This window comes from Columba livia, chromosome 11 (assembly GCF_036013475.1).
Source record: "Columba livia isolate bColLiv1 breed racing homer chromosome 11, bColLiv1.pat.W.v2, whole genome shotgun sequence".
In the NCBI taxonomy this organism is placed as follows: domain Eukaryota; kingdom Metazoa; phylum Chordata; class Aves; order Columbiformes; family Columbidae; genus Columba; species Columba livia.
In genome coordinates, this window is record NC_088612.1 from 499,865 (window position 1) to 512,416 (window position 12,552).

General features: G+C 47.9%; 1 protein-coding gene across 3 annotated transcripts in view; it reads left to right on the forward strand.

Annotated features, from left to right (window-relative positions):
• WDR72 (WD repeat domain 72) overlaps positions 1-12,552 on the forward strand; it is an 89,652-nt gene that overhangs the window by 42,738 nt on the left and 34,362 nt on the right. For all 3 annotated transcript variants that reach the window (XR_010475306.1, XM_065076370.1, XM_065076372.1), the window contains 3 exons: positions 2,812-2,903; positions 4,598-4,680; positions 8,685-8,790. Coding sequence is in view for 2 of the 3 variants with exons in the window: in XM_065076370.1 (XP_064932442.1) it covers positions 2,812-2,903; positions 4,598-4,680; positions 8,685-8,790 (281 nt within the window). In the remaining variant the exon portion in view is untranslated. The remainder of the gene's footprint in view (positions 1-2,811; positions 2,904-4,597; positions 4,681-8,684; positions 8,791-12,552) is intronic.

Here is a 12,552-nt window from a genome sequence, read left to right on the forward strand (position 1 = left end):
TGTTCAGCAAACCCAGGTTGGTCTGTATTTAGCATTTTAGGGACAATTAACTTCAGTGTTGGTGATGCTGTGGCCCAGGGGCAAGAAGGGGGACAAAAACGTATTGATCCTGATGCGGCAAATATCTGTCCGTCTTGGAGAGAGCTCTGGGCAGCGAGCGTCTCCAGGGATCGCAGCATCCTGCAGGACAAACGCGCGCTGCTCAGTCACTTCTGCTTCTAATCACATTGCCTACTGGTCCATATTCAGCACAAGCCCGTGTACAAAGGGTTGTTTCCAGCATTCCAGCTTGAACAGGAATTTGTGCTTGGATTGTGTGGATTGTCTGAAGACTCCGAGGTGTTTTGTCTGGGCTCGTGGCGTGGTTTGGATCACCTCTTTTTCCAGAGCTGAGTGGTGCATCTACCTATAGCTGCCTTGTAGCTGAGTTTAGCCTGGTGCCATTTGTGATGCTCTGACATGGGCTGTTGCCTCCTGATGGCCTCATCTGGATCAGAGCACTGGAGTTATTATTCATTCCATTCTATTATAGGAATTTTTATGTTGTTTGTGAGTTTTGGTGTTTGGGTCTTTTCGGTTATGCCTTTTTGGGGGGAGGTGTTTGTTGCTCTCCCGGTTGTGCTCGCACACTCCTGCCTGCTGTTGAGCCTGTACATTCTTTGTCATCTCTTGTAGAGTCAGAAAATTAACAGGAGAGCAGCCACAATTTTTGCTGCTGGTTACAGGACCGTGTTTGTCTCATTGTGGCTCTGTCCTGTAAGAGCACAGAGTTTCTCCTCCCCACCTTCCAGGAACTGTTTCAGCAGCGCAGACCGCAGTCAGAATTCACTCTTCCCTCCCTCCCCCCAAACAAGAGCGTGGTAAGAGCACTTGAGATACGCAAAGGATTATTTTACTGCTTCCTAACCTCCGTGAAGCTGCAGATGGTGTCCCACTGCAGTCAAGAACCACCACGGTCACGCAGAATCCAAGTTGTGTGCGTAGAACCAACCAGAAGATGTTACTGTGTTCGCACTAGTGGGAGAAGTGGATGAGAGACATGGGAAAGAATCTCATGTTTAAGATGCTTCTTTCTACAATAAAGCAGAACGTGGTAGTTATCTTTGTATCTGAGATTAAAGGCACAGTTTTGCTACCTGAAGGTGCTCTCTGAATGCATCTCTGCGTCCTGCATTGCCTCAAAAACAGTTTGTGTGCAAAGTTATCTCTTCTCTACCCAGGGAAAAAGCCCCCTTCCCTCTTTCCTCCTCCTCCCTCCCTGGTAATAAGTGTAACGTGAATAGCACTTGACCTGTTTGCTGTGATTTTAGGACTGAGCCTTTATTTCACCTCTTCCTCTTGCAAATAATAGGGGTCTGAATGAACTGTCATAGTCTGCGTTCATTTGTTCGTTAAACGTTGTGTATGATTTATCCTTATTCGTTAATTCCGCGTTCGGGGCTGGAACGCGTTCTCTGTGCTGTGGAGCGCTGTCGCGCGCTGCGCTCTGGCCGAGCAGCGCGCCGTGGCTGCTGCGCTGCCGGGGGCCGGGGGACAGCTCGCTCGGGCCCCCCGCGCTGGGTAGCGTCGCTGCAGTACAGACCGCTCTTGCTAACGTGGGACAGAAAGTGCGTCCTGATCGCGGTTCGGCCCATCTGTCAGCAGAGCGTGGGCGTTCCTCCGTCCTGGGAAGGTTTACTCTGTTACCACACTGCACAGGCTCCAAAGCTTTTCAACTTTGACGTGAAAAACAGGAGGAAGAATATCTGAACAGATTTTTCAGCAGCTGGAATGCTTGGTTAACGTGTGTTTGGCTGATATTCATGGTTCTGCCTAATTTGGTGCTGGAGAATAGGTGTTTGTGTTTATTCTTTGCAGTGCATCACGGTGTCTCACTGCTGGTTTAGTAATCATTTAGGGATTCCAGCTTTCTTGTGTTAGTGGGGGCTACTCTGCATATAGCAATGAAATTTTAATTGAGCTGGATGGAGAATTACCGTAGTATCAACTATGGCCTTGATTTGGGGAATGTGGTTAGAAAACTTACACCCCTGTTCTTTGGCGTATCTGATGATTTTGCTTTTACAGGAGGGTGAAAGGAACCTCTCCTTTGTTATATAAAATAAACACACATGTACGTACCTTCAGCCTGGAGAGTAAGAACAGGAAAAATGCATTGGATCAATGCATAGACTATTGGGTATTCTTGGATGAGACTGACACTCTCATTTGGAACATAAGTTCTGTCAGCATGTGTGTACGTGTTTCTGCTTAAGCCATGGGTTCGACAGATCATCGTTCCCCAATGAGAAACACTTGCTTGAAAAACTCTGGTCTCGTTGCTATCGCAGGTTTTCAGCTCGTGTTTTGGATCAGTGAGTTTCAGGTTATAGTGTTTCTGTGAACTATGAGCTATTAGATTGGATAAATGAAATGGTGGAATGTGAAAGCAGTGACTGTGATGTGCTTAGAGCACGTGGAGTAGAGCAGTGCTGATCTCTTCTGTGGTGGTTGGTTGGTTGGGTGTTTTAATCAGTATTTTTAAACATAATTTGAACACTTCACCGAAAAATGATTGTAATTGAAAGAAGGATGAAGTATGAAAACCATGACTTGAGGAAGAACTTGAACCCAAGTCTATGAACTGTTGTTCATAAATGTGTTTATCTGTTGGCTTTTGCGCAACTTGTCTCAGCTGGTGAGAATAAAGAAACCTGCAGTAAAATGTGCCGGATTGTCGACTTGTGGGCAAAAGGGTGCAGTGACTCTTGAGGAGAGGCTCAGCTGCAGATTTGCGTGTGCTCAGGGTTTAACAGTTTCATGTCCTTTTAGTCCACAGAAATCAGAATCTGTGCATGACAAACGGCAAAATACAGAAGCTCTGACACCTTCATTCCCCAGATTTTATGGAGAGCTACCCAGCGGTAAGTGTACGAATAAGTGTCAATATTAGCTTTTAGCTGTTCTTTTTTTGTTTCCTTTATGTTGCTAAAGTGCATCATTTAATTTCAGTCATGACAAGAATTGTAGTCTTGAGCTTTGAGCAGGTCCAGCTTGTACATACAGAAACTGGATTATTCTGTTGTTTTCTTCTGTGAGCATCACAAAAAACACGTCAACAAAACATTGACTATCAAGTGATGCTGGAGTGAAAGGGATATCTTCTGTGATGGCAAAGCATTCAGCTGAGCTTCTATAGACATTTTCCAGCAATATGGAAAACAGGAATGTAGTAAGAAAAACACTGTCTCCCCATCCCCGTTGTCCCTCATCACTGTTACCGCGCACCCGATAACCCAAACCGCTGCGCGGCGGTGCAGGAGCCATCCGGAGCGCTCGGTAATGCCCCGGGACCTCGGCCTAGCGCAGAACGAAGCGAGCTCTTCTCTGCACAGGCTGTTGTTTGCCAGTCTTGGCTTTGCGAGCCAGTCTAAGTTCATTTTTACAGTATGCAACTAACTAAAGTGCTTAAATACCCATATTCTGTTTAGGTTTTTATCAGTATACGTTTCCTAACAAATATGATGTTCCTGTTGCAGACCAAGTCCTGTCCAGGCTGATGACACAAATTCTTTCAGGTCAAATCTTGACCATCTCCTATGTAAATAAACCTTAATATCCCCATCATATTGTGTTAGGTATTGACATAGTTATGTTGATAGTTATTTACTGAAGAGCATACCGCTCCCTGTTCACTTTGCCATGTGCAGGTACTTATGCAAGGTTTTCAAACTCCAGTCTTTGCTGCAGGAATCCAACACTTAGGCGGGTTGTCAGTGCCTTGTGTGTTCAGGACACTTGCAAAATTTGGTGTTACCAAAACACACACGGTTGCTACTTACAATTCAGTTTCCTCTTCCTAAGACATTACGTGGTCCTGGCAACCAGAGATTCTTGTGTGGATTCAGAAGATTGTGCGGCCAGTTTACCCAAAGTACACGTCTGGTAGCAAACACAGACGTAAAGTACCGAGACGTCACATTTGTCTGTTGAAGTCCAAATGAGCAATAAGTGGACTAAACCAGCACAGCTGCCAGTTCTAACTGTGCCTTGCTTTGAAAATAGTCTGAAAAGTCAGGACGGGCCGTAATAAAACTCACCTGCAAACGCGTGGCTGTGACACCCTTGTCACCTGCGAGCGGAGCCGGTGCGGCACTGGCCGCGCGGCGCTGGGCCACGGCGGACTGCCGCCCTGGTGACGGTGACTGCGCAGCGACACTGCATGTACTAACTGCTCTTTTAAAGGTAAAGAAACACACGTTCAAGTAGTTTTAGAACTTAACTAGTAAAATCCATAGGTAAGTAGTCCAGATCGGAAAGTGTTCTCAGTATCTTTAGAAAATTACGATGAAAACATACTGTGTGGGATGTCAGACCTCTGTGTTTTTCAAGACAAACAAAAAGACTACTCTGATTTAGGATAAGAGTAAATATTCAAACGGTATACTGCCTCAGCCCTTTGTGCTTATTGCACCAGATGAAAGCACAGTCTAAGAAATGACACTTCTTCAAATCTTTTCAGGTATGTTGGTGAAGTGAGAAACCACAACTGTTAAATACCTTGTTGGTGTGCCCTGCGGTGTCCCGTCCGTTCACAGGTGCTGTGTGTGTGTTCCAGGTGGAGGTCGGTACCGCTCCCCAGACCTCGGAAGCGTCTCGTTGTTCAAACTCGTCCGCTGTTGGAGCGACCAGTCGGTGAAGGTAGGACATCATCCGTGCCGCCTGCTCCCCGTAATCCTTAAATAACGTAGCTGGAATTTACTGTTTGTATCTGGAATGTGACATAATAGTTATGGATTTAAGGTGAAATTATTACATACATTGTGCCATTCAGATCTACGGAAAGCAGATGAATATTTCGCTATGAAGTATACTACACATGAAACTATTTTACCTTAAAGTACATGTTTAGATATGGGAAAGTTGAGGAAATACCCAGAATAATTTGTGATGTTGGCAATAGGCGTGGGTATTCAGCAACCAATAATTTATATCAAATCATAGGGTTTTTTATACAAACACGGGTTTATGGCCAACTTATTAATCCTGAGCAGCCCGATTAACCACTCCCGTACGTTTACCCAAAACGTCACTGGGTACCTGCTTTTTAAACTTTTTGCCATTCTCAGATATTCACTCTGACATGACCCAGAGGACGTGCCGCTTATAGATTGCTCATCTCCTCACAGCGCTGTAACACGTTCTGTGCAACAGGGACACTGGAAACCTGCTGCCGATGACCGATGGGTCTGCTGGCCGGCCGAAGGGCCGAGGGACGCCTCCAAGTTAACATCTTAAAAATATTGTTCTAAGATTTTAAGAGAGAGGTCATCATCGTGCATCGTGCTGATGCAAGTTAGCAGAATAGTCAGGCTGCGGTGGGTTTCCTGGATAATGATTTCCGTGCTCTTCCTAGCTCCTGAGTCTTCAATGATAGATGCCTTCTCCCTATGCTTTTATTCAGGCATTTCGAGAGGAAGAATACAATAGGAAATTATTTGCTTCCTTTTTTCCTGCTCTAAAATCTTTATAAATCTCATTGAGTGAAGTTTGTTCTCGTTAGGTTGATTTTCCTGAGACTAGAGTCCTTTGTCTTCACAAAGTTATTATACAGCAAGTAAGCTTCCTTTTCCAATGTGTCTTACTCCGTGAGCTGGACAAGCATTTGTAAAGCAAAGCGACCTTGTCTCTGGCTGTGCTCCTGGTTTCAGCGCTGATCTCAGCAGAGGAGCTCAGTGCTAAACGTGGCCGTGAGTTTTGCGTGGAACTTTAGCAGGCTGGCAGTTTCACTAACAAAAGGTTAGATAACATTTAGCACGGTCTCCCTGTAGGGAAACTGTTGATACCGTGTTAAGATCTGACCTAATCATCTGCATGAGGAAAGTAGTTGCTTTGGCCTCCCTCTCAGCAGTGGGAAAAGGCGGACAACGGAGGGACTGCTGAGATTTTTTAGGAGGAATGAATCATCTCAAGACTTTCTCATCTCTTTCTATCAATTCCTGCCGTGCACATGTACTTTTTTCTGACTTCAATTACTTCTTTTCCATTAATATCTAAAATAAGGTAGGCTGAATCTGAGATGTTATGAAGGCATTTTCTTTCAGAGCATAGGCCACTGCACGTTCAGGCCGTTGCAGAGTGGTGCTGTCGTGCTGGTACCTCCTGTACCGATGCCCACGTTCGCAGTGATTTCTCTGGGATGCTCTGACTGTGCTTGTGTTTATGGTGTTGAATCTACCTGAAGCCAAACTGACCTCAGTGTAGGTGTCTGGACACCGGTCCTGGCAGTTGCTGTCCAGGATTAGAGGAGCGCAGGCTGGACAACGGGAGTCTGGTGTTCAGTCTGTGTTCGGGCTTCCCGCGGTGACCGGCGCAGGGCGTCTGGGGGCGCAGGTCGCAGGGCTCGGTGCTGTGATGGGCTGAGCAATAGCCAGCAGTGCTCTCCTGAGTCCCACTGCTCACAGACACAATGGTAATCCTTGGAAGTCAGTGATAAAGCGTAGAGAGGGAAGCCAGTGTAGCTCAGGATGGGTGTAACAGTACAGCTTGCCTTAGTGTTTGTTCAGTTCTCTTTTGGAATTGCTCTCTGGCTTTGCTGCTGCAGAGTCAAACAATTATTTTTCACTCCTTGATATCTCTATTTGTAGTTGGACTTATGCTATTTATACTTTCTGAGGTATAGAAGCAGCATAATTTCTGTCACTTTTCACAATCCCAACTAAAAAGCAGCCAGTATTTACAGAAGCGGTCACAATTGTGGGGAAGAAAATGAACAAGATAGCCAATGCATGTGTAATCCAGAAGGATGCTGAAGTGGAAACTATCAAAGAAACGAAAGGTGCTCATGTAAGTTGGTTTTGTGTTTAAAAACACAAAACTGCTGGGTTTTCAATCACTTGGTGATAATGAGAGATGAGGTGTATGAATTCTTGGGGAAGATGCAGCGAGAGGCCAAAACTGAGCACGTGAAACCACGCTGAGCTCTGTGGAGAGGGGGATTCGACAGGCGACGGATGGGCCACGCGCACGGGCGCCTGCGTGTCACCTGCTGCCGTTGGCTGCAGGTTTTCCTTTGGGATGTTAGGGGAAGTGACGTGTTAAAACGCTGCCTGGCTGGCAAGCGCAGCAGTGCGAGGTGGTGCCATCTCATCCAGGCCGGAGACGGGTCCGCAGCAGAGCACAGCACCGTGAACACACGACGTGCACAGTTGTGCTGTGTACCTCTGTAAGAGAGGGGTTTGGTCAAAACTTCTCCCAGGACAATAAGAACGTGTCTGTGTTTCCCTCTCTTTCTTAATTATTGTAGGTATGTTGTAAGAGTCTCCTGTAAAGTCAGGACCTGTAATCCCCCAAGCTCAGGCTTGTACGGATGTGAGGAATTGGAAACTGCCTTTGGTTTCCCCTGTAAAATAAAGTGCTGTTGTAACAAGATGAAGGTTTGCGCTATGTCAGAACACACAGGGCTGGGTTCGCTTGCTGTGAACTTTCACACTGTGGACATGACTGTAGTGTACTTGTCTACAATAAAGGATTTTGTCACAAAGGACACCTGCAGCCTTTGTTCTGCTTAATGGTTTGAATTTACAAGGGCAGCTAGAAACGTGATTGAGGACAGCCCGCGGATTCACTGAACGTGCTGGGAGACCAGGCGGCTTGAGCGGGTCTGCACATCATACTCATCTCAAACGTTTTAATAGATTGTTTATAATCTATCCTATAAATGTATGTAACTTAAATTTTGTATATTAAGTTTAAATTTGTATTTAAGTTGAGGTGGGGTACGCTGTCCTGGGAACTTTTTGGGTTCTCTCTGTCTTGAAGCAGCGTCTGTTGCTCGGGATGAACGAGCAGCTTCCCGAGGGTAATCTGGAACACCGAACGGAGAGGCGTGCACACGCTGCTGTTCGCACCGTGCGAGGTCAGACTGGGGACTGCGGAATCTTGGTCATTGTGTCAGGTCTCCGTGTGCTTTCTAAATGTCTCGGGTTTTAAACCTCCTCAGTTCTCTGGGCTCCTCTGCTGAAGCAAAGAGAAGTGATAACTGTTATACAACCCCCGCACTTCATTGTCTTAACGCCCATACGTGGCGCATCAGCTCCTGCAAGTGGCACTTACAGGCTGCTCATAATTCCTGCAGGTGTTCTTTTTGGAGGGGTCTGAGGAACGGTGTTACTGTGTTACACAAACAATACTGTATTAGCATGTTCCAGCTGGAGGAATAAAGGATCACCACTAACAAGAAAGCATCCTCTAAGATTTTCAGAGAGACTAGACACTAAAAGTTCTAAAAAAAGTTAAACTACAAGATCCTTATTCAGTCTATGAAGCATTTTCGCACACATCATAGAAAAAATAAAGATATTTCTTATTAGCTGTTATGCATTAGTAAAGCACCCAGTGATATGGTCATGATCCCTTGAAATCACGGAGGCAGTAGATGACTGCTTCTAGTTTTGAGATAGGAAAATTAATGTTCAATTAGTGGGCAGCAGTCACAATTGAAAACTGGCACCATTTTGTTTGTGCTCAGCTGACATTTTTCTCAGAGACACATGGTTATCACTGTCTGAGAGATACGGGTAAGTGTTGACTTCCTCATGACATTCGCTGGAACAGACTTAAAGTTCTGTAGTAGTAGTTAAAACTGTCAGCTGGCTGGATGACCAGCGCAGTCCCGATGCCGTTCAATCCCGTGTGCGTTCCAGGTCGCCGAGGCGCTGCAGGCCGCGCTGCTGGCAGAGGCGCAGAGCTCCGCCGTCGCCCCGTGGGACACGCCGAGCGGCGGGCAGCCGGGGGCCCGCAACGGCAGCGGTGAGTCGTGCGCACGGGCCTGGGGACGGGGCGGCGGCCCGGCGGGGACGGGCCTGGGGAAGGGGCTGCGGCCCGGCGGGGACGGGCCTGGGGACGGGGCGGCGGCCCGGCACGGACGGGCCTGGGGAAGGGGCTGCGGCCCGGCGGGGACGGGCCTGGGGAAGGGGCTGCGGCCCGGCGGGGACGGGCCTGGGGACGGGGCGGCGGCCCGGCACGGACGGGCCTGGGGACGGGGCGGCGGCCCGGCACGGACGGGCCTGGGGACGGGGCGGCGGCCCGGCGGGGACGGGCCTGGGGACGGGGCGGCGGCCCGGCACGGACGGGCCTGGGGAAGGGGCTGCGGCCCGGCGGGGACGGGCCTGGGGAAGGGGCTGCGGCCCGGCGGGGACGGGCCTGGGGACGGGGCTGCGGCCCGGCACGGACGGGCCTGGGGACGGGGCGGCGGCCCGGCGGGGACGGGCCTGGGGACGGGGCGGCGGCCCGGCACGGACGGGCCTGGGGACGGGGCTGCGGCCCGGTACGGACGGGCCTGGGGACGGGGCTGCGGCCCGGCGGGGACGGGCCTGCGCCAGCAGGTGGAAAATTCAGCGGTATATTCTGTTATAAGAACTTTCCCCGTGCTCAGAACAAGCTGGGAGTACAAGTTCGTAATAATGTATTTCTGCATAAGACAAGCCAGACAGCCCATTTCTGACCTTATCAGGCTGCGGCTTTCCTATGTGATTGTCAGGCTCTCATCTCTAAACATTAAAGAACAAAAGTCAAGTTTCTTGGACCGTGTGGTAGTTCTGGTATTGTAAATACTTTTGCAAATAAAGGAAGCAGTGTTTTTCAGATAGAATCCACCAAGAGTTTTACAGACTTATATTTTCTATGACATCAGGACTTATACAGCACTAAGAATTAATTGCTTAAATTTTATAACTTCATAATGTAATACAGAATCTTTTTTCTTTTAGAAATAACCTCCCTGCAAGGAGATACCAAATGCATTTTACAATTAGATCATTTCATTTTACAAGAAGCTTATTCTTTGCAACTTTACAACGGTGCTAATGTTTATGGTAAAAGAGATTGAACCTGAATTTATGTTATGAAGTTATATTATTTTTTTAGCCCATTAGCTGAGTCTTAAAATTAAGTGACCTAAATTTTAGATCCAATCTTATTAGTGAGCCTTCTCCTGGGAAACTAATTTATAATCTCATTGAGTGTGTGTGTCTGTCATGAAAATTTGTCACCGGTCTGCTTGCTCCGGGGCGCCGAGCACGATCAGCGCGACTCGCTCCGGGCGGGAGCCAGCGCTGTCTCTGTAGGCTGCGCTGGGGCGGTGTAGTGCAGCTCCAGTGGCTGTTACGTACACCTTATACACTGAAGATGGCTCTGAATCATTTCTTTGAATGTGGCTTGGGACAAAATGCGTTGTAACTGGAACACCCCCGGCTCCAGGGTTCATATAGGGATTTGATTTAGTGTTTCCTGCGTTTTCAGGGTGTATTTCAATGTGGTGCTTTGACATGGGTTACAACAAAAATGAGACTAATGAAGCAGCAGTTGCAGATATCTGCAAACTCAGATGTCTGTTTGAAAACCTCCTGTGCTGGCTGCAGCACCACTTGGTTAGGCGAAGAGCGCTGCAGTGACCGCTGCAGTCCCGCGGTCAGCTGCTGTGTAACTCCAGTCGGGTATCGAGGCGCACACGGGTTGTGGATGCAGGGTGTCACTTCAGCTTTCCGCTCTCCGAAGGGGGAGTTTGGGTGTTGGTGTGTCTGGTAAAGACTTCTGCTGTCATTCTGCCCTTACCCTGCTGTCCGGAGGCTGTGCAGCGCACTGGAGAGCTGCTTTGCCAGGAGGAACACTGTTGGTGCGTGTCTGCCGGCTGGGACTCTGGTGCCTCGCGCTCTCAGCTGTGCTGTAGAGCAGGCTGGCTGCTTGGAACTATTTGTTCAGCAATTTATTGTATTCTGTAAGAGGCAGAGAACATGCGGGAACATGGGGAAGGTGATTTTACACTGTGGGTGTTATCCTGTTAACTTTCTTCTTGTTCTCATTTCCGTTCGTGTTTTAGCTTGTTGCTTTATTTTTCACAGTACGTAAATACCATGAATATTCTTGTTTTGTTTTGTGTTCTTTTCTAATAGGCACCACAAAACTTGATGGGTTTATTCAGAATTCAACCATGTGCTGGTGTTTTATGTTTTTTTTGTGGTTTCTGATATGTTAAAGACTAAAACTATTAGTGGCGTGTGATGGTACGCAGGAGTTATCAAAAGCCCCTCCAGGAGCAGGTCCACGGGCAGTGTAGTCTGCCTGGGTTTAGTCACTCATCCGTAGGTGTATCGTCTTGTATCTGATTAAATACTCTGGATTTATGGGTTGTGCAGTAGCTGTCACCTTGTGTGATATCAAGGTAAAGGTTAAATATTGTTTCAGGTTTTTAAGTCATAATTCAAGACTGGGATTGTGCACTCTGACCCGAAGTAGAAGTACCTGAATCTCGGCTGCCATCATCATTGTACTGTACTGCATTTTTGTTTAATTGGAATGAATAGGTTGGTCTGGAGATGTTTAACCTTCCTTAATTCAGCTTCTATTGACTCGGGTAGAAATCTGTTTTCTTTAGGACGACACGCAGAACTTTCAGGATCTGACCTTCAGTTTTATCTTTGAAGTTTCCAGTATAGTATAGAGTTGCATTTTCAGAGCTACTGCTCCTTCAGCGGCTTCCGCGTCCTTCTCTCCATGGCTGCGGGTGACGGCATTTGGACAACAGCTTCACTCGCTGAACTATTGAAATGCAATAGTGCGTTCTGTGGTTCCGTACCAACGGGATTGTTTGTTAACTGAAGTAACACAAACAAACCAAAAAACCCCTCAAACCATAGTGTATTTTCCAGAAATAAGGATAAGGAATCAAAAAAGCTACGTGTGTGGGGCTGCCAGAGAAAGGGTTAGCTGCGTTCCGGCCTGGTACGTTCTCCCATTGTTACTAAAAGGGAATGAAATTGCAACTGTTTGCATTTATTTTATGTTAATGTCAGGGATAATAATTTTGGACCTGTTCCAAACGTATTGATAGCAATCGTAACATTGATTTTTCCGCAAGCTTTGCTCCAGTTCTTCAAAGCAGCTGAGCTTTGCCCTGGTTTTTTTGACATTCATCATAATTCTGAAAAAGACATTGCACTTTTATCCCTTCTTGCCTTTTTCCTCATCATTAATGATCTCAGGTTAATGATACTGTTTAACAGGTTGTTGGTGTTTTCCACTGCCATGTGGGTCAGACACGGTGATTTTAAAATCTTAACAATCTAGTTATCCGCTCTTATTTGCACAAGCTGAGAGGAGGTTTGCTGCCATTCTTCGTTCGCTTTCATTCGTAGCGTTCGCCCGTATGCCATGCATACCTGGTCCACAGCCAGCCGTGTACAGAACTCCTTTGGGAAGCAGACTGGTGGTAACACCGCTGTTCTCGTTCCATCGCCCGGCGCTTGGACACGAAGAACGGGACAGTCCCTCGTGCGGCTCGTTGGAGTCCATGTGTCCCCAGCAGCGGCTCGCTGCGTCTCCTGGAGCCGTCCTGCCGCGGGTCAGCCTCGCAAGGCACTTCCCTGCGGGGATCTCCAGCCTTGCAGCGTGAGCCGGGAGGGAGAGTCCGTCCCGCTCGGGCGTGTGTGGGAGCGGGATGTCCGGGCGGGTTCCCGCGGGGCGCCCTTGGGTGCCGGTTCCTCGCGGTGCGCAGGGAGCCGCGGCCACGGCACC